The sequence below is a fragment of the Typopeltis vanoorti genome, chromosome 22 (assembly GCF_054136105.1).
Source record: "Typopeltis vanoorti isolate ZY-2024b chromosome 22, IOZ_Tvanoo_1.0, whole genome shotgun sequence".
In the NCBI taxonomy this organism is placed as follows: Eukaryota; Metazoa; Arthropoda; class Arachnida; order Uropygi; family Thelyphonidae; genus Typopeltis; species Typopeltis vanoorti.
The window spans coordinates 95,398,335-95,420,343 of record NC_143570.1 but is presented as its reverse complement, the minus strand read 5'-3'; the positions used below and the strand labels follow the sequence as shown (position 1 = coordinate 95,420,343).

The window sequence follows — 22,009 nt, the reverse complement described above, 5'->3', positions numbered from 1 at the left end:
AATCAGTGACTGAGAAGACTTCTCCCATCTACCTTCAGCAAAGCTTCTAAATACCTTCTAAATAAAAAGGGTTGTTTTACACATGACGGCCCAGGATCACTTGTGACTGTTGACAGTATAATGAAAAGTGACTAATACATAAAAATATTGGAGAAAAGAGTAGTCCCATAGATCCAGAAAGACGAAAAACTCTTCCAACAGGATCTTGCTTCATGCCACACTTCACAAAACGTGAAAGAGTTCTTCAAAAAATAACATAACATTGACATTATTGTGGGTCATAGTGAAAAATAGACTTGGAAAATTAAATTGTGATACAAAGCATAACTCAATACAGTCGATTATAAAAGTATGGTTTTGAGATGCAGATGTAAGAAAAATGTGTTCTACAGTACTAGAGTCCATGCCTTTGTTCCTAATGAACTTATTAGGAACAGAGGAGCACATATAAACTATTAGGTAAAGTTGTTGAAGTTTAATTTTCATTTTTATTTTAAATGTGAGTGTTTGGATTAATTTGTTTGCTACTGTGTGTGTATATATATATACATATTATCTGCTGCACTCCTGTATTAATTAACTATCTGTATGTACTTTGCAGAGCCTCTGTAGCTCAGTCAGCATAGACAAAGCCCTTTGGTCAGAAAGACTAGATTAAATTCCTGTCCAAGACATGAGGAACCTATAACTGGTCTCTTTCAACTAAAGGTGATTTAGCTGGTCTCATGCAGAGGTAAGGTTTTTTTTTTCATTCGGAAACTTGGGTTTTTCGTCCCCAGAATAGGGAAACTGGTCCCGTGAACACATGCATCTACAGACATAGGACACACTGGTAGGCATAGGCCTAACCACCTTATCCTTGAAGCGGTCGTGTATTAAACCATGCCTAATACGAATGTAACGGACCACTAGGGCCTAATACGTGAAAGGAGGATCTTCTTTGCATCTGTTTTGATGCCCCCCACCCCATTTAACTGTTATTAGTGGTGAAACATGTCAGTGTTAAGGGCCTTCTGCTTGTAACTCAGCAGCAATATTTATATCTGTATATTCAGTATCCGTGCTACTGTTAGATGGTTATTTTCAGTTGGGTTGCATTAACTTTTATTCACTGCTATGATCACAATATATTCTTTGAAAATTTATGTGAACACAATACAGTGAAGTTGGTAAGGTGTATTACTATTAAAAGTCAAAAGTTCCTGTCATGTAGCTATAATCTTTTTTTTTTGTGTGTGCATGTTTGAAGAACAGGCATGTGACATATGGAAAATCTACACAAATATATTCATTGGCACTCCTTTTGCCATGTGTTGGCAAAGAAATAGTGATCATTGGATTTCAAATAATCCTTCCTGATTTACACTTAACATAGCACACACTACCATTCAGGTGCTTGAAACCAAATATGGCGGCTATAATCCTAGAAGTATAAAATAGAAAGAACTTGGTTTAACCTACCAAACAGTGAAAACATCAGAGTTAATGCAAGACTTGCATTGCATTTGATAGTGTTCATGACTTTTTACAGAAGGCACTAAATGGTTGCTGCAGAATATAACACAATTGCACATATTTTATAGTTAACTGGGGATACTTAAATGAAATATCCTTTTTTGTCACATCACACAACTTGTGCATATACTGTATGTAAATATTCTTTTCTCTTTGAAATTACTTAAACTGAGTTCTCTTCCTTCAGTAATAAGTTATTTTTAATTCAATATATAAAAAAAAAAGCAGCTTGAAAAATGCAACACTAAGAAAATGCATTGCCATGTGATTTCAATTTTGTAATGTAACTTTCTCAGAGTAAGAATAACTTGGTAACCATGTAAATTTGGACATACATTACCAGAAATATGCTATTTACGCAATGCTTTTCTCACGGACAAACAAATTATAGAGAAATAAGTTTCTAATCACTGCAGTTGTCTAATGGTCAACCAAAAGCTAATCTAAACAAACATTCTAGTTTCGACTACTATATTTAGTCTGTTTCTATAAAGAAGTAGATAGTTTCTTAACACTTTTTTTCCCCAGTTATATCAGTTCTGCTGGTTGTGAAGGTTCATTGAAACCATTCAAGCAATTCTGATGTGAATGAAGACTTCTAATTGTTAGCTTCAAAGATAAATAATAAGATTATTTCGACAAGTTTGAATTGTCTTTTGGAATATCAAAGCTTTAGTTTTCCTCGGTTTGATTATATATGTTTTTTTTTTTTAGAAGCTTTAAAATGAAGGTTCATTCTCTGCAGACAGGCCAAATTGGGTGTTAAACTTCCTTATCTAAATGGTCACTTATAATCAAGTTACAGAACTGTCAAAACTCAAACTCGAGACAATCATGCCAGCACATAAAAACCATTAAAAGAAGCTACTTTTAAATTGCAAATGACCTGGTTTCATGATGAGACATTTTAAGTTATATAAATAAACAGTATCTGATACTGCTGAATAGAGTTAGAAAACTCTATAAACTTGTAAATGACAATATTAAAACCAAATTAATGAACAATCAAGATAAAATGATATATAATTTCTTTACTTTCATTATTCTTTATAACAACACAATACATATGGGTGGGAAAAGTTCACATATACAAAGGGAATGAAAATGGATTTAACTTATATTACACTAAATTTCACACTGCAGCATAATACTGCAAAAAATAATACAATTCATTCAGCTGCCATTATCACTACATTCATACTTCTGTGAGTATACACTAGTACAAAGATCAGCAATTATGTGCAAAAGCATTGTCATGTGACCTGCTATTAGATGACTTTCCACCTTCTAAAGCCAAAAGATGCAGATTACTTACAGCCTGAGAGGTGGCAATTGTGTGTCTCCTTTGGAGACTTGGTGGGATTAGATGAGGGAAACTAGGTAACTGATTTGTAGAAGAATTATCATCTTGATTTTGTGAAGGTACAGACTGGGACATTGCACTCGACCTCCATGCTATAGGATGCCGGCCATGTGCTGTTAGTAAGAGTTGAGGATGGTGATGCTTTTCAGATCGTGAGTTCTTATCACTGGGAAGAACAGTTTTTGAAATAGTTGTTACTGTTGAAATTGCATGATCAGAAGGTGAAGTTGTGATTAAACAGTCTGTAGAATGCTGTACATGAGAATTTTGCCCATCACTGACATGAGAGCCTGCTGATGTCAGTGAGGAATTTCTTGTGCTTAACTGGTGGTCACTTTTATCTAAACAAGCTGAAAATGTACTATCATTTGTAGGATTTCTGTTAATTTCCACAAATTTTGTTTCTTGTTTTAAATGATCTCTTGCTCCATAAATATTATGATCATATTTAACTAATGAATCACTTATAGAATACTTTTGACAAGGTATGCTTGTTCTTTTATAGTGTGATGTACCTTCAGATTTATCTTTTTTCATTTGTTGCTTGTCCATGGATTTTTTTATACTTCCAAGTCCTTTATGATCTGTAATATACATAAATATACATCTCTAAGTCTAGCAACAGGTATTGCTCATATTTAAATATATTCACAAATTTACCAAAATGAAACATCTGAACTTAAAACATTAAACAGAATCTTCAAATGGAAATTTATAAATTGTTTTATTACTAAAGTAAATGTTTTAAACCTGTATGCAAATTAACTATTCTTATCATCTAGAAAAGTAGGATATGGATTATAATATAGTCCTACACACGATGGTGAAGTTCCACAAGGATTACATCCACTGAGGTACTGCTGAAACTGTAGTTACTTACATATGAAGCAATACCCTGCTTTACGATGATCTGCTCTTACAACACTTTTCAATCATTATCAATACTCATTCGCTCATGATGGTTTTAGCAACATGAAGCTCCCATGAATCAACCAATGCACAGGTATCATGAGCTGTTTGTTCATGACATCATGGATCGTTACATCTCGTTGTTTTGGTGTTTCACTGTGAATTATAAACTGTTTATAATTATTATTTTATTTTACAAAAATTCAATGTAAGAGTACTGTTGCTCCAGTGAAAAGATGATGTGTACACCTATTACATTACATACTAAGATTAAAATTGAACACTGGGATAGGTCACAGGCTAAACTTACTTCACCCTTCTATTCTTCTTCTACCCTTCTATCCTTCTATTATTCAATCTTCTATTACAGTTGTTAAAAACAATGATAAAGTGCTATACTAATTAATACTACAGTCATGCATAAACGTGACAATTTCTAAAATATAAAAAACTTTTAACTGTGTAGATCGATGACCAAACTGGTTTGCATGCCCTGAAGTCAAGCTATTCAGATTAACTTTTTTTATTTGTAAAAATTATTCTAAATTTTTCATTTGCATATCAGATTAAATAAATTTTATTTAGGCTATTTATACACAACTGCTTCAAAACATTATTAAACCATTATATGCATCTACAAGTGGAGAGGAGAAAAAAAATCAGTGATTCACTATACAACAGTGGTCTAGAATATAACATATCGTATGAGTGGGATACGCCTATTTATTATTATTATTAACATCTGACCTCCATGGAGTCAGAGACTCCATGGAGTCTCTGACAACCCGACTAGCTTATGTGTCTCAATCATATCTCCCCTCCTCCTATATATGAATGATTGTTTTACATCAGAGAAGCTGAACAAAATTTATTGCCAAGTTGAAGTCTTTTAGGTTCTTTACTATCATTTTTCTTATAGCCAAGTCTGTTATTTGTAAGGTTTCCAATTTGATAAGCTCTGATTTTTTTTTCTTCTAAAACACTTAACTGCATTACCCACTCTTGTTCTTCTTCATCTACCATTCTGTTTAAGTGAATGTGACCATACCATCTTTATGGTTTCGTCTGATGTAGTCTCCCTATATTCACCAACATCCCCCACAACAAGAGACTCTTCAAATTTTGCAATCTGATTTTCTGGAAGACACTTTAGCTTATTTAAATTCACCAGCAATGCATGCTATTTTACATGGTGCAACAAGTTGTTCAAACAAATAAAAGGAAAGCAATAGGCAATCCTATCTCATCAGCTTTAGCTGATTATTTGATGGAGTCTAGAAAATAACTTCTTCCACACTATTTTTCCTCAACCTTATATGTGATTGCCTTTTGTTGATTATGTCTATACAGTCTGGTCTCACTCAGAATTCATTCAGTTCCTCAAAAAAATGAACTTTTTGTACTCCCATATCAAGTTCACTATTGAATGTGAATCTAATAACCTTCAACTCGATTTTGGATACCTTAATAATTGGAAATCCTACAGGTCATGCTAATTCTTGGTTTATCAAAAGTTAACTTTTATTTAACTTTTATTCCAGGTGATGGAATAGATGGTAATTATTATGGGGTATTTCAACTATGGTAACATTGATTGGAAGGAGGAGAGGACACATGGGAGGAAGGAAATGGATTTTATGCAGTTATTAAGGGATAACTACCCGAGACAGCATGTAATGGAATATACTAGGGGTTTGAGAGTGCTTGACCTAGCAATTGCATCTGAGAATTTGACTGTAATGAATATGACCACTTTACCACCAATTGGTGAGAGTGATCATAAGGTTTTTGACCTGGGAGGTGGCCAAATGTGTGGAATTTTCAATTAAGAAAGGGTACATGTGGAAGTACCGGGCTGGTGAGTATCACAAGCTCAGGAGATTGTTCGGTTCAGTGCCATGGCATGTAAAACTGCAAGGGCTGGAGTTTGATAGTGCATGGGAAGTGGTAAAGGAGTGTTTGAAGGAGGTAATGGTTGACTGTATACCTAGAGTCCAGATAGTAAATCAACTAGGGGAATGGATGAATAACAGCATTAAGCTCGAGCTGCAAAATAAGAAACAACTGTGAGGGAATTTAAGGAGAAAGGTGACCTGCAGACACCCAAACAGTATAAAGCACAAGCCAGAAAGGTAATGAGTGTGGTAAGGAAAGCAAAAGCTGATTATGAAAGGAAATTAGCCACGAAAGCTAAAGAGAATCCCAAACAGTTTTTTTTCGATATGCTGCGAGTAAAAGAAAAAATGTATACGGCAGAATGATTTTAAGGAATGCTGATGGTAGGGAGGTAACTGAATTAGTTGATATAGTGGAATTACTGAGTGAATACTTTGCAAGAGTATATCATTCAAGTGGTGCTATTGCAGGAATGAAAGATCCAACAGGTTATACGGAAATTGAGGTGAATGAAATGGAGGTGAATAATATATTACAAAACCTTAATATGAATACATCTGTGGGTTTGGATGGTATACCAGCTCGGGTCTTACGTGAAGCGGTAAAAGAATTGTCAGTGCCTTTGACCATTTTGTTTAATTTGAGTCTTGGGTCTGGGTTAGTCCCGAGGGAGTGGAAAGAGGGGAAAATAGTACCAGTGCATAAGGGAGGTTCCAAGACTGCTGTTGCAAATTATCGACCGATCAGCATATCAGGAGTCGTTGTCAAGGTTTTGGAGAAAGTAGTCAAGAGAAGAAATTAGGAATGGATAGATGATAACGGGATACTGTATGGGGAACAGCATGGTTTTGTGAAGGGTAGATCATGCCCCACTACCTCACATTTTATAACACAGTGACGGCTGAGCTGGACCTTGCTAAGGCCTTTGACAGGATACCACATGGAATTCTAATCAGCATATGGGGATGGATATAAGGTTGGTGAGATGGATAGGAGGGTGGTTGACGGATGTCAAAATTTTGCAAGATGACTTGAATAGATTGGGGGACTGGGCTAAGGAGAATGGATGTCAATTTAATGTGGTAAAGTGTAGGGTTATGCATTTTGGGGTGAAAAGATTAGCAGCAGTATACCACATTGGTGGAACTGTACTCCAGGAGATTGATGAAGCCAGGGATTTGGGGGGTGTTGGTGGATAGGGAGTTGAAGTTTAGGGGACACATTGCAAAAACTGGCTAAATCAGCTCATCAAATCACTTGGTTACTGAAGAATACTTTGATGAGCAGAGACAAGCAAGTTATTGTTCCTCTGTATCGAGCCTTGATAAGACCCCATCTTGACTACTGTGCCCAGATCTGGGCGGCAGGGTTTCTTCTTGATGGGGAGGAGGTAGAGAGGTTCCAGAGGCGAGTGACCAAGATGATATGAGATCTATGGAATGAAACTTATGAGAATGGGTTGAAGATTTGTGGGTTGCAGACACTGGTTGATAGGTGGAAGAGGTGTGATATGATTGAGACATTCAAATTACTGAAGGGTTTCTATAAGATTAATTCAGAGGATATTTTTCAGAACAGGTCTGGTGGTGGGAGGACTAGGAGCCATCCATGGAAACTGGGCAAGAGTGTGGTTAGCAAAGATGTTATAACTAGGTTTTTTGCATGGAGAGTGGTGAATGAGTGGAATAAATTGCCAGAGTCTGTTGTGGGTGCCATGACTGTGAGTGGATTCAAGGCAAGGTACGATAGATACTGTGTGGAAGCTAAATAGTTGTTGTCATGATGTTTAGGGCCTCCCCCGATGAGTCTAAGGACTCCTTGGAGTTGCCTGTAATAATAATAATAATAATACATTCAATCATTCTCACACCATCATTATCAAAAATCTTGTACATAAAGCTGATGCAATCTGCAATTTTGATTCCATTTTGTTAGATGAAGTAAACAAAATTAAAAGCAATCTGATGTCCAATGGATGCAATTTAACCACCATTCAGAAAATGATTGCTAATTATCACCCATCGACTAGACTACAACACCTACTGTGAAAATAATTTCGACACCCTGTTAAACCAATAGCATGGATGCTTTGCAAATTCAATCTATACACTTCCTTCAAACCAGCTCAGAAATTGTCTTCTTTCTTACCATCTACAAAGGATGTCTTACCACCTCCATCCTTACCAAGTATTCTACTCTTATCATCTTTGCTAATGTGGAGAACAGACCGACTGCTTTGCCTTGAATGGAATCCAAGAACACGAGCTTTACATTGCATTTTTAGAATGCAACAAGTCCAGCCTTGTTTCTCATACTGTTAACAATAAGCACTGAATTCTTTGGAACCAGACAGATTTTCATTCTAGCAGACTCTAATCATCTTTTACTTGAAACATGAAATGTTATAAAATCATCCGACCCTTAACCGCTCTTACTGTATGCCAATCTTAAAGATTTGGGAAGTGATTGCTATTAACTGTTCATAATTTTTTTGATTATTTAATCTGCATTAACTTTTGCAGTTGTTCCTTTGAACTTTAATAACATAATCCTGTCAACTCAGCACATTCTATATGACTCATGTTTCGAATATAGTTACCAGTTTTTCTCCCTCATAATGTCCATGTTGCATTTGATGAAATATAAGTATCTATAAATATGTGTATTAGGGGTGCTTAAGGGTCAAAGCTGTATAACTGAGAGGAGACCTCCACATAGCCTTTAAAGGAATGCGGAGAACCGACCAGGGCTTCTGACCTAATGTCCAATCCTCACCTTCTCGTGGTGCACCCTGTTGGGTATCTACTTTGATACTGAACGAACGAGGATGGGCTGGCAATTTGGGATTTAGCCGACCAAATTGTATTCTTATTGGTTAAACCAAAATAAAAAATGATGGTACAACATGACAAAATTTCATGCCGGCTGGGGCGTCGCCCGGTTAAACAAGGCCCCCATTGTTTTCGCCAGGGAACCAGGGCGAACAGCGAAAAGTCAGCTACTGGAACAAATCTGAAAACAAACCCCAACTCAACATCACCAGAGTTAAAGATCGGTACTATCAACGTAAGAAGCCTGAATGGCAAAGAAATGGAGCTAGCTGAGGAATTAGATAAGTACCAGATCGACATAATAGGGGTGACTGAAACAAAAAAGACCAAAACTGGTGAGATCTTTCTGAGCAATAAATACAAAATGTTATATTCAGGCAATGACAATCAAGGAAAAGAAGGAATAGCCATAGTATTCAACACAAAATACGAGGCTAATCTTCTTGAATGGCAGTAAGTCTCAAGTAGAGTAATGTGGGCAAATATGAGAATGGGGAACTGGACAATGAGACTTATTTGTGCCTATGGTCCCACAGAAGGTTCTACTAAGGTAGAAGTGGAGGAATTTTTTGAGGCTTTAGAAAAAGCAACTGACACAATGAAAAAGGAAAAGTTGGTCCTTGTTGGGGATCTAAATAGTAGAGTAGGAAATGATTGTGAGACATACAAAAATATTTTGGGAAAATTTGGAGAAAAGAGCAAAGCTAATAATAATGGCAAATATCTGTTGGATTTCTGCTCAGGACATGGACTGGTTATTACTAACACCATGTTCCAACATAAAAATGTGCACAAATTCACATGGAGAGAAGAGGCTAGGAATAAGAAAAGTCTCATTGACTATGTTGTTGTTGATAGTGATGTTTTCTCCCTGGTGCAGGACACCAGAGTGTACAGAGGATTTGAAATTGGAAGTGATCACTATTTAGTCTTGAGCAGGATAAAATTGAAGTTCATATTGAAAAGAATAACATGTAAGAAAGTTTTAAAGCGAATAAAAGTTGAGCAGCTCTCAGATGTAAACTGTAGACTAAAATACAGAAATATTATTGAAAAGAAAATGAAAGAGTTTGAGAACAGGAATCAAACCTTGGAGATTCAGTGGCAAACTCTGAAGGAAGCATTGATTGATTCTGCCAGAGAGGCATGTGGTGAGGTTGTGTGCAAAGATAAAAAAATCAGAACTCCCTGGTGGACACAGGAAGTTAAAAAGGCAGTGAAGGAAAAGAAGAAAGCATATCAAAAGTTCTTGGCAAATAAGTCAGCTTTTACTCTTACAGAATACAGAGACAAATGTAAGAAAGCTAAACAGTGTGTAAAACTAGCTAAACAAAAGTCATGGGAGGACTTTGGCAAGAATATAGAAAATAAATATCAAGAAGGTGGCAAAATATTCTGGAGGTTGTTGAAGAAGCTTAGGAATGGAGGAAAGAGTGCTGTAAAAGGAATTAGAGATGATAAAGGTGAAATGAAAACAGGAGAAAAAGATATCCTTGAAGTATGGAGTAATTACTTTGAAAAACTGCTAAATGAAACAAGCAGTGATGACAGCACAGTGATAAAAAACACTGACCAGGCATGCAGTCAGGAATACATATCCATACTTGAAGTAGAAAAAGCCATCAAAGGCTTGAAATGTGGAAAGGCAGCAGGAGTAGAAGATATTCGACCAGAAATGCTGAAGTATGGTGGTATAAGAGTCTTACAGTGGCTGCACTGCATAGTTCAGAAAGCCTGGACAGAGGGACGAATTCCCGATGATTGGAGTAGAGCTCTCATAGTACCCATATATAAAAAGGGAAATAAAACTGAATGTGAGAATTACAGAGGTATTTCCCTACTGAGTGTTCCTGGCAAGATCTATGCAAGTATACTTGAGAAACAGTTGAGAAGAATTGTGGAAGAAAAGCTTGGTGAAGAACAAGCTGGATTCAGGCCAAATAGAAGCTGTCAGGATCAGATCTTCACTTTACGACAAATAGTCGAGAAAGCATGGGAATATAACAAAGATCTGTATTTAAGTTTTGTCGATTTGGAAAAGGCATATGACAAGGTGCCATGAGAGAAGCTATTCAATACGCTGCAGTTATATGGTGTCAATGGGGCATTATATCAAGCAATACTTAGTCTTTATTTGAGTTGTGAGTCAGCAGTTAGAATTGAAGGAAGTACAGGAAGATGGTTTAATGTTAAATCTGGTGTGAGACAAGGATGTACATTATCCCCTCTGTTATTCATTATCTATATGGATCACATTATGAAGGAATGTGGTATTAAACCTGATATCAAAATTGGAGATGTTAATGTCAGCTCTTTGCTTTATGCAGATGATGCTATACTTCTAAATAAATCCGCTACAAGTCTGCAAGATTCTCTGACTAAATTGAATAGCTGTTGTAATAGATATGGTATGAAGGTCAGCAATAAAAAGACAAAGACAATGAAAATAGGCAGAATCATTGAAAATGTCAACTGTGTTGTGAATGGAGAACCTGTGGAACAAGTAAAACATTTCAGCTACTTAGGCACAATTTTTACTGAAGATGGTAAACTAAATATAGAAATAGACAACAGAATCAGCAAAGCTGGTATGGTGGGAAGTCAAATGAATAAATTCATATGGAATAAGAAAGAAATTAGTCGGAACACTAAATTAGCTGTATACAAGACAGTGTTCAAACCAATTTTAACTTATGGATCTGAGAGCTGGGTCAGAAGTAAAACACTTGACCAAAGACTAGAGACCGCAGATATGAGAGTCCTGAGAAAGATTAGAGGCATGAACAGATGGCATCAATGGCAATATCATATTAAAAATGAGGATATTAGGAAAGAACTTGACATTGTCAGCATCCAGGAATGCGTTAGCAAAGCTAATCTCAGATGGTATGGTCACTTAAATAGAATGGGAGAGGAAAGATTAGCAAAACAAGTGTTCTCTGCCAGGTTGGCGGGAAAACGACCCAGAGGAAGACCAAGATATAGGTGGATTGATACGGTACAAAGTGCCTTAGACGATAGAAATATAAGATCTGATAATGTTGGAGTCTTGACGAGTAACAGACTGATTTGGAGGAAAATTGTAGATAGGAAGTTAGTAATGATGTAATTTTTTCATGTAGTACTGTCATATCCTGTACACCCCTTGAGGGTACATGGCAGGAATTTGATGATGATGATGATGATGATAAATATGTGTGGTACACATATTCCATTAAAAGATTTAATCTGGGAGAATGGGATGTTTAAGGATCAAAACTGTATAACTGAGCGAAGACCTTCACATAGAAAGGAATGCAGATAACCGACCAGGGCTTCTGACCTGTCCGATCCTCACCTTCTCGTGGTGCACCCTATCAGGTATCTCCCTGGATGCTGGATGAATGAGGATGGGCTGGCAATTTGGGATTTAGCTACCAAATTGTATTCTTATTGGCTTAAACCACAATATAAAATGATGGTACAACATGACAGAATTTCATGCCAGCTGGGGCATCGCCCGGTTAAATGAGACCCCCACTGTTTTCACAGAGAACCAGGGTGAACAGTGAAATGTCAGATACTGGAACAAATCCTGAGACACCCCAACTCAACATCACCAGAGTTCAAGATCGATACTATCAACATAATAAGCCTGAATGGAAAGAAATGAAGCTAGCTGAGGAATCGGATAAGTACCAGATCCACATAACTGAAACAAAAAAAGACAAAAACTGGTGAGATCTTTCTGAGCAATAAATACAAAATGTTATATTCACGCAATGGCAATCAAGGAAAAGGAGTAGCCATATTATTCAACACTAAAAACAAGGTTAATCTTCTTGAATGGCAGGCAATATCAAGTAGAGTGATGTGGGCAAATATCAGAATGGGGAACTGGACAATGAGACTTATTTGTGCCTATGGTCCCACAGAGGGTTCTACTAAGGTAGCAGTGGAGAAATTTTTTGAGGCATTAGAGAAGGCAGCTGACCCAACAAAAAGGAGAAGTTGGTTCTTGTTGGGGATGTAAATAACAGAGTAAGAAATTATTATTAGACATACAAAAATATTTTGGGAAAATTTGGAGAAAAGCTAATAATAATGGCAAATACCTGCTGGATTTTTGCTCAGGACATGGACTGGTTATTACTAACACAATGTTCCAACATAAAAATGTACAGCAATTCACATGGAGAGAAGAGGCAAGGAATAAGAAAAGTCTCATTGACTATATTATTGTTGATAGTGATGTTTTCTCACTTGTGCTGAACACTAGAGTGTACAGAGGATTTGAAATTGGAAGTAATCACAATTTAGTCTTGAGCAGGATAAAATTGAATTTCATATTGAAAAGAAGAACATGTACGAAAGTTTTAAAGCAAATAAAAGTTGAGAAGCTCTCATATGTGAACTGTAGACTTACACAAACATTATTCAAGAAAAAATGAAAGGGTTTGAGAACAGGAACCGAACCTTGGAGATTCAGTGGCAAATCCCGAGGAAAACATTGACTGATTCAGCCAAAGAAGCATGTGGCGAGGTTGTCTGAAGGATAGAAAAATCAAAACTCCATGGTGGACACAGTAAGTTAAAGAGGCAATGAAGGAAAAGAAGAAAGCATATCAAAAGTTCTTGGCAAACAATTCAGCTTTTGCTCTTAGAGAATATAGAAGCAAATGCAAGAAAGCTAAGCACCGTGTAAAACTAGCTAAACAAAAGTCATGGGAAGACTTTGGTAAGAACATAGAAAATAAATATCAAGAAGGTGGCAAAATATTCTGGAGACTGTTGAAAAAGCTCAGAAATGGAGGAGAGAGTGCTGTAAAAGGAATTAGAGATGATAAAGGTGACATGAAAACTGGTGAAAAAGATATCCTTGATGTATGGAGTAATTACTTTGAAAATTTCTAAATGAAACAATCAGTGACAGCACAGTGGTAAAAACGCTCAACAAGCATACAATTAGGAATACATATCCATACTTGAAGTAAGAAAAGCCATCAAAGGCTTGAAATGTGGAAAGACAGCAGGAGTAGATGATATTCGACCAGAAATGCTGAAGTATGGTGATGTAAAAGTCTTACAGTGGCTGCACTGCATAGTTCAGAAAGCCTGGACAGAGGGACGAATTCCCGATGATTGGAGTAGAACTCTCATAGTACCCATATATACAAAGGGAAATAAAACTGCATGTGAGAATTACAGTGGTATTTCTCTACTGAGTGTTATAATTCACAACCGTTTCTCAAGTATACTTGAGAAACGGTTGTGAAGTATTTTGGAAGAAAAGCTTTGTGAAGAACAAGCTGGATTCAGGCCAAATAGAGGTGTCAGGATCAGATCTTCACTTTACGACAAATAGTTGAGAAATCATGGGAATATAACAAAGATCTGTACCTAAGTTTTGTAGATCTGTAAAAGGCATAAGACAAAGTGCCAAGAAAGAAGCTATTCAAAATGCTACAGGTGTATTGTGTCAATGGGCATTATATCAAACAATACTTAGTCCTTATTTGAGTTGTAAGTCAGCGGTTCAATTTGAAGGAAGTACAGGAAGATGGTTTAATGTTAAATCTGGTGTCAGACAAGGATGTACATTATTTTCTCTCTAATTCATTATCTATATGGATCACATTATGAAGGAAAGTATTATTAAACCTGATATCAAAATTGGAGATGTTAATCTCAGCTCTTTGCTTTATGCGGATGATGTTATACATCTAAATAAATCTGCTACAAGTCTGCAAGATTCCCCGACGAAAGTGAATAACTGTTGTAATAGATATGGTATGAAGGTCAGCAATAACAAGACAAAGACAATAAAAATAGGCTTGAAAATATCAACTGCATTGTGAATGAAGAACCTATAGAACAAGTAAAACATTTCAGTTACTGCATGATTTTCAGTGAAAACGGTAAATTAAATATGGAAATAGACAACATAATCAACCCAAACTAGTATGCTAGGAAGTCAATTGAATAAATTTATGTGGAATAAGAGAGAAATTGGTCAAAACACTAAATTTGCTGGACAGTGTCCAAACCAATTTTAACTTATGGATCTGAGAGCTGGGTTCAAAATAAAACACTTAACCAAAGACTAGAGAGAAAGATTAAGGGCATGAACAGGTGGCTATATCATATTAAAAACGAGGCTATTAGGAAAGAACATGACATTATTAGCATCCAGTAATGTGTTAGCAGAGCTAATCTGAATTGGCATGGTCACTTAAACAGAATAGGAGAGGAAAAATTAGCAAAACAAGTGTTCTCTGCCAGGTTGGTAGGAAAAAGATCCAGAGAAAGACCAAGATATAGGTGGATTGATACAGGAAAAAAGTGCTTTAGAAGATAGAAATATAGTATCTGATAATATTGGAGTCTTGACACACAAGAAATTGATTTGGAGAAAAATTGTAGATAGTAAGTTAGTAATGAAGTAAGTTTTTCATGTAGTACTTTCATATCCTGTACACTCCTTGAGGGTACATGCTAGGAATTTAATGATGATGATGATCTGGTAGATTCTGCAAAGGCATTTTGCATATATTAACAAATTAAAGCAAATGAGGATGGTTATGAAGTTTATGATATGGATACAGGGGGTGGCTGAGGGACAGGTAAACACTATTATATAGTGAGCAAAAGAATCCAGGAGGAGTCAGGTAACCAGCAGTGTTCTGCAGAGCTCTCTGTTTGGATCACTGTTTTTTAATTTATATGTCAATGATATACATGAAAAGACATTCTGAGTCGTTTGCTAATGATGAAAAATTGGGTTGTAATAGTTAATCAAGGCAATGTGTAGAGCTTGCAGATTTAAATAGGTTGAAAGTAAGGGCAAAAGATAATGGGTCCCAATTTTACATTTCAGGATGAAAATGTTATAAGCTTTGCACTACACTGAAAACTCTTATCATCATCCATTGTCAATCCGCTGCTGGATGATGGTCCTTCTAAGATTACTCCAAAGCTGTCCATTAGTGGCTCTCCTTTCCCATGTCACTCCTGCAAATTAAATGATATCATCAATCCACCGTGATTTGGGTCAGTGTCATGGTCGTTTTAACTCTAGTGGAATCCAATCTAGTACTTCTTGTGTCCATCATTGATTTTGTCTTCGAGCAATATGCCTAGCTCCTTGCCACTTCTGGTTTCACTCATTCTATGATATCAGAAACTCTGGTTTGATTTGTTATCCAAAGATTCCTTTTGTGATCCAGTCTTGTGATACTAAGCATACTTCTTTCCATGCTAAATTGTGTTGTTCTTAATTTTGGAATTTCCTTTGCATTTGGTGTCCATGTTCTGCAGCCATGGATTCTACTGAGAACTCTATTCCAGAGAAATTGATGAATCTATGATTTGGAGGTATTTGTGGTTAGGCAGTTCATTTTTAGAGAGTATACAGTAAGAGTGGTGAAGGTAGCTAATCGGATTACTTGATTACTGAAGAGCACAGATAAGGAAGTTGGCCTAAGAGGGCATCAAAATTTATGTAGGTTACACAGTCTGCACACACACACACACACACACACAATTATATATACACTGCTCAAAACAATTAGAGGATATTTTAGTTTCTGTCAGATAATTATAAATTTCTGCAAAAAATTATAACTATTGGGTACTTTATACATGAATAAATATTTCTTACTTATCAATAGGGTATATTATTCTGGTTGTACTAGGTGTGCAGTGCAATCCACAGAATAGCAATATCATATTTTTGCATTTATACCCAATTAAAGACTCCCCAGATTGTTTCCTGGCTTTACATGATTCCTAACATTAAACATAATATATTAATGCTTCATGAAGGACACTTTTTGACACAAACATTGCATCACATTTGCATTAATAGCCCTGGTATGCAGTCACAAACACATACACCTTTGAACAGACAGCACAGCAGGTCAAATTCTTAGCATTCCACTGGTTTGAAACCACCAAGAAGACAGGACAGGGACAAGAGCACCTAGAAATCAGTGGCTGTGATTGGTTATTGTGTCAACCAATCTAACTGATCATAATAAATTTAGTTTAATCCTTTATCCAAGTGTGAGCAAACAAAGTTTGCACCTGAAAGTATCTTCAGGATTGGGTTAAGGTGGTACACACCAGGGCAACTCGTTGCAAAGGTGGAGCAAGCTACCATCACTCCTATCTCAGTATCTCCTATAATGCAAAACACATCTCCTTGCAGATATGTCTAATGTTATGCATTAAGGGAAGGGCCACTACCCAGACTAGTTTCGACCTTTATTGAGGTAGAATGGGAGTTCATGTCTCTCATCATTGGCCTTTGGAGAATAAAGCATGCTGAGGATCAGCAGACAGTAAAAGAGGAGTATGATATAAGATAGAGTAGGATAGTAGGAGGTAAAAAGAGGCCTCAGTCAACCTGTTTAGCCTTAATGGCTAATTGGTCTGTAACATATAACTCAATTTATCTGTTCAGAAAAAAGGTTAAAGATAGACTTTTGTGTATAGTTCACATATTATTTTATCTAAAGTAATGATTTACTCCAGTGTTAATGGAGGTTCTTTTTATGTTACTAGATATAATATCCTTATTTTTATTCCAGGTAATTTTTTTTTTTTTTTTTTTTTTATTTATTTATTTTTTTTTTAAGACAAGATGTAAATAATAGTACTTATTTAAATATTTATTTTAAATCTAAAATAACAGGACTTAAGGTCCGGTAAGTAGGAGTGAATAGGAACTTTTTGAGGAACTTGTATACCTGGTACCACTGGGACTTAGAATGGGGAAGAGACTGGCCCGGGAGATGCCGCTCACGAGGAGCTGCACCGCCTCGCAGTAAGCCTTCGCCGCCCGGGTTCTCAGCTCTCCCCCCCTTGTTTGGAGTAAAGAAACCGTGCCAGCGAAAGCTTTGTGGCTAGGGGAGACAGAGTGGTTAATCTTTTTCCTGGGGTGGGGGGGTGGTGGTGGGTTTTTTTGGGTTCTAAAGAGATATACAGGGCCTGATGCGTCCCTGTATAAGAAAGCATATTGTCGGTGGTTTGCAGTATTGATTCACAAATTTAAAGTCTCCTAGTAAGTGCCTTTCTTGTGCAAGAAATTTGGGTAAGTAGAAAAAGAAACCTTTTCTTATTCTTGCATACATTAAATTTGCGTCTCGTACCTGGGATTTTTTCCGTACTTTCCAGATGTGATATTTTAGTACATTGATTAGGAAGATAGTGAACTTTTGGGGTTTTTGGACTGGTGGCGGGAATTGTAGTCGTACGACCTCTTCTACTGTCAGCATGGGGATTCTCCCAATGCTATGCTGAGTCTCCGCCAGATGCATTGGGCTGGTGGGCAAAAATAAAAGAAGTGGTCCACCGTTTCCACGTCCCGGCAGACATCGCAGAATGGGTCGCACGGGTTAGGTACATGCCGGGATTTCACCAGTTTCACCGGGAGCCGCCCGTAGGCTATTCTCCAGGCCAGATCCCGATGAAAAGGCTGTCCCCAGCTATTTTTGATGTTTCTGAAGAGAATTTCATTGTTTGTACTAAGATTGGGTGTATCACGCCTGGAAAGTTGGAAGAAATCCCAGTATACTGCTTTGGGTTTGTGAGTGAGGATTGCTATTCCTCTGTCTCTGAGTGTTGTGATCGATTTCACTACTGTACGGTACCACTTGGGCACCCCCCTTGCGCGGGGTCCAGCATAGTCCGTGATCCCAAAGAGGGGGAGGAAAAGTCCTATAAAATATCTAATTAGTAGGCCAGAAATGTGGTTGGAGTTTAAGGCCTTCCGTACGGTTTTGAACGTGTTTGCTTGTAGCAAGCTTCTGTGATCGGGCAGAGCATAACCCCCTTCTTCCTGTTTGAGTTGTAGGTATTCTTTCTTTACTTCGCGTTTTCTCCCATTCCAGAAGAAATCCAGGAATTCTTTGGTTAATTTATTTTCTTGTGCCAGTGTGATGCCTGTGATATTGACAGTGTGCATCAGCATTGGGGTGACGATTGTTTTTATTACTGTCGCTCTGCCATAAAAGGAGAAGAAGGTTGGTTTGAACAGCCTTATCCTTTCCCTGCTTGTCTCCTGCAATTTTTGGATTGGTAGTGCTAGGGTGTCTGAAAAGGGCACGCCTAGTATAGTTAGAGGCTGTGTCTGTAGCGTTAAACCGTAGGGAAGTCCAGTGCTATGGAAATTTCCGAAACTTTTGATTTTGGTTTTTTGTGCGTTAACGCGAAGACCACTGACTATGCTGAATTTTTGCAGCGTGTGCAGATAGATATAGATGGACTCAGAGTCTCTGAGTGTAGCCACTACATCGTCTGCATATGCCACTATTTTGCATTGTCTGGAGCCTTGGGGCAGTGGAATACCGTTAATTGCGGGGGTGTTATCAATTCTTTTGATTAGGGGTTCTAATACTAGGGAGAAGAGGAGGGGGCTTAGCGGGCAGCCTTGCCTAACCCCTCTATTTATGCGGATTGGTTCTGTTAGAAACCCATTAATAGATAGTTGGGTCGTGGCTTCCGCATACATGTTTTTAATTGTACGCCGAAGTCTCGAGCCCACGCCTGTTTTTTGTAGGATGTTCTGCAAGTACCTGTGGTTGACGCTGTCAAACGCTTTCTCCAGGTCGGTGGAGAGAAGTGCCAGAGGATATTTTTTCTCTTTGGCCAGTTTGATCAAGTCTCTTAACAAAAAAGAGATTGAATTCCATAGATCTACCAGGGATCCCGTAGACCTGTGAGCTTGTTATTATTTTTTCGATACCGCCCTTAAGGCGCGTACAGATAATTTTTGCAAAAATCTTGTAGTCTACGTTGGTTAGGGAGATTGGACGCCAGTTGTTCGACAAAGTCCGATCTCGGTCTTTCTTGGGGATAAAGATGGTGTGGCTCTTAACGAATTCCTCTGGGATGTTTCCCGAAGTGAGGAATTCGTTAAAGATGTTTATTAACGCTGCCAATGCAAATTCCCAGATAGATCTATAGAATTCTATCCCCAGTCCGTCTGGCCCTGGGGTCTTCTTTGTTTTCATCATTCTGCACGTGGCCTTTAATTCGGCTGCAGTTATCGGCCTGTCCTGCAGGGCACTAAGATGATCGGGAAAACGTGTTGCGTCCCACTCACTGAAGTCATCCGTGCCCTGCCGGTCAGAGAAGATACCGATATACTGCTGATGAAAGTGACGGAGTATTTCGTGGGTTGAGCGTAAAATCTGGCCCTTCTCCTCGATCTGGTGAATCGTTTTCTCATCATTAGCCGCCACCCGTTGTTGGTTGTAGAATGCGGCGGAAGGTGTTTCCAAATGTCTGAGATAGAGTCTCGTTCGAAAGTCGAGGTCCTCGACTCTACTCTGCCGCTCTTGCTGCAGTTCTATTTCTACTTGTCTGATGAGATCTCCGCAGGGAACTCCGCTCCGTTCGTTTGTCCGGTACCAGCCGAGTTCCCTGTAGAGATCCCTCAGCCGTTTGCGTTTTTGGTAGGCCCTTTCGCGTCCACATTTTTGGAACAGTTCCCTAGCCTGCCTCTTGAAGGTCAGCCAGTTTTCCCAGTCCCAGTTGGTGTTTGTCCATCTGTCACAGAGGTTCTGTAGCTGGTCGCTGAAAAGACTGGGGAAGGTGGGAGGGAGCCTCCAAGGACCTCTGGCTGTTTCCATCACCTCTGGGAGCGTGATTTTTAGAATGACCATCTTGTGGTCGGTTGTCAAGTTATGCACTGCGGTGTGACGTATCCTCTGAACATATTGTTCCAGGTTTTGGGACACGTACACCCTGTCTAGTCTTGTCGATATCTGGCCGCGGCCCCACGTAGTTTCTACTTTGGCGGGGTTATTCCGCCTCCAGATATCGACGAGGTCAAAATTTATACAGCATCGATTTAAAGCGGCAATGCCGCCAGTTCCGTTGTTTGCGTTCCCGCCTACTTTGTCTAGACGTGTGTCTTCCACACAGTTCCAGTCTCCTGCAACTATTAGGTGTTCTACTCCCAGGAGATAGTTTTCAAGGGCAGAGAAGAAACCACTTCTGTGGTATGGATTGTTCGGGGCGTAAACTGCAGCAAGTCGGATGGTACGGCCACCGTACTTCCAGTCCACCGTTACTAGGCGTCCTGCGGCGTCTTTTTGGACGTTGAAGAACCCCCCTGCGATTGGGGGGCGAATTAGTATCCCCACCCCTCGCGAGTGAGCGTCCCCGAAGCACCAGTAGCTGGTGACCGGATAGCTTCTTGAGAAGTTCTCCACGTCCCAATGCTTATAGAAATGGGTTTCTTGTATCAGGAGGATATTAATTTTGTGTGTTAACATTAGCCTCCAGACAGCGCTTTGCGCAAAGGGGTTGCGTAGTCCGTTAGTGTTTAAAGTTGCGATTTTAACTTCCATGGTGGTGTTAGAATGAGGGGGGGCGTTATCTGGTGTTTGTTTTATGAAAGCCGGTTCTGGTTCCTCGTCGGAGCTGGTTGCACTTTGAGCATCCGAGACAATGACGAGCCTGTCTGTAGAGTCCCTGTCTTCGTCAGAGTCCATTTCGTGGACTTGGGGTTGTGCCACTTGATCCATTACTGGGGGTAGGCTCTCTAACATTGTAACGTCATTGTCGAGGGGCTTTTCGCCTATTATTCGACGTTGACCTGTGGTCTCTGTGTACTCTGTTTCGTCCTCCGATGACATCATGCTGCTTTGTTTCGCTTTTTTCTTTTCCTGTGATTCCGTTTCTCTTGCGCGCTTTGTTGGGGCGCTGGGTGTGACCTCTTCCTCTTTCCTGCAAGCTTCATGGTTTGCCACATTGATGCTGGTGATGTTCTGTGTGTGGCGACTTGCCTTGGGTATCTTTGGGGTTTTCGTTTCCGTTGCTGCTTCCTTTTCAGCCTGCTGGCCGAGCTCCGGAAAATCGCTCCTTGATATTTTCTCAGGGTTCCCGATGGGCGTTGCCCTAATCGGTGTTATGGTCCCTCCTATTGCTTCTGAGTGTGTCTTGTTCGGACATGTGTCCAATTTGTGGGTCAGAGCCCCACACTTAATACAGGGTTCTGTACAGCTTTCCATTTTATGCTTTGACGATTTGCAATTTCTGCATTGTATTCGAGGGCAATCTGCCCCAAGGTGTTCCTCCGAATTGCATCTAAAGCACCTTTTTTTCACACCTGGGTAGTTCACCATTACCCTCGTTCCCCCCAAAAAAACAAAATTGGGGACTTCTTTTTTCATGTCAATCAGGATTTCAACGTCTCCTGTTTTCCATCCCTTATAGTCGGCGTGCTCAAGTGCTTTAATCTCATGGATTTCCCCCCATTGACTGAAGAATTTCTTGACTTCAGGTTCATTCTCTAGGTATTCTAGAGGAAACCTAGTTATTTTTAGCGTTTTGCGTAGGCTTCCTACGAGGAATGGTCTGATTGTTTGTCCACAACAAATAAAACCTTCTAGTAATTTCTTTTTTGTTTGGTCGTTTTTGACCACTACTTGAAATCTATTGTTCCCATATGGTATGAATCCGTATATATTTTCAGCCCCTACTGTCTGGATTAGAGCTCCCGCTA

General features: G+C 38.6%; 1 protein-coding gene across 5 annotated transcripts in view; it reads right to left on the bottom strand.

The window, feature by feature from the left end:
* Positions 1–2,526: 2,526 nt before the first annotated feature.
* Positions 2,527–22,009, bottom strand: part of RhoGAP19D (Rho GTPase activating protein at 19D) — a 503,360-nt gene continuing 483,877 nt past the window's right edge. For 4 of the 5 annotated variants that reach the window (XM_090412052.1, XM_090412051.1, XM_090412054.1 and 1 more), the window contains one exon: positions 2,527–3,462. In XM_090412052.1, the coding sequence (XP_090268178.1) occupies positions 2,744–3,462 (719 nt within the window). In that variant the 3' untranslated portion in view covers positions 2,527–2,743. The remainder of the gene's footprint in view (positions 3,463–22,009) is intronic. The other variant, XM_090412056.1, reaches the window with a different exon arrangement.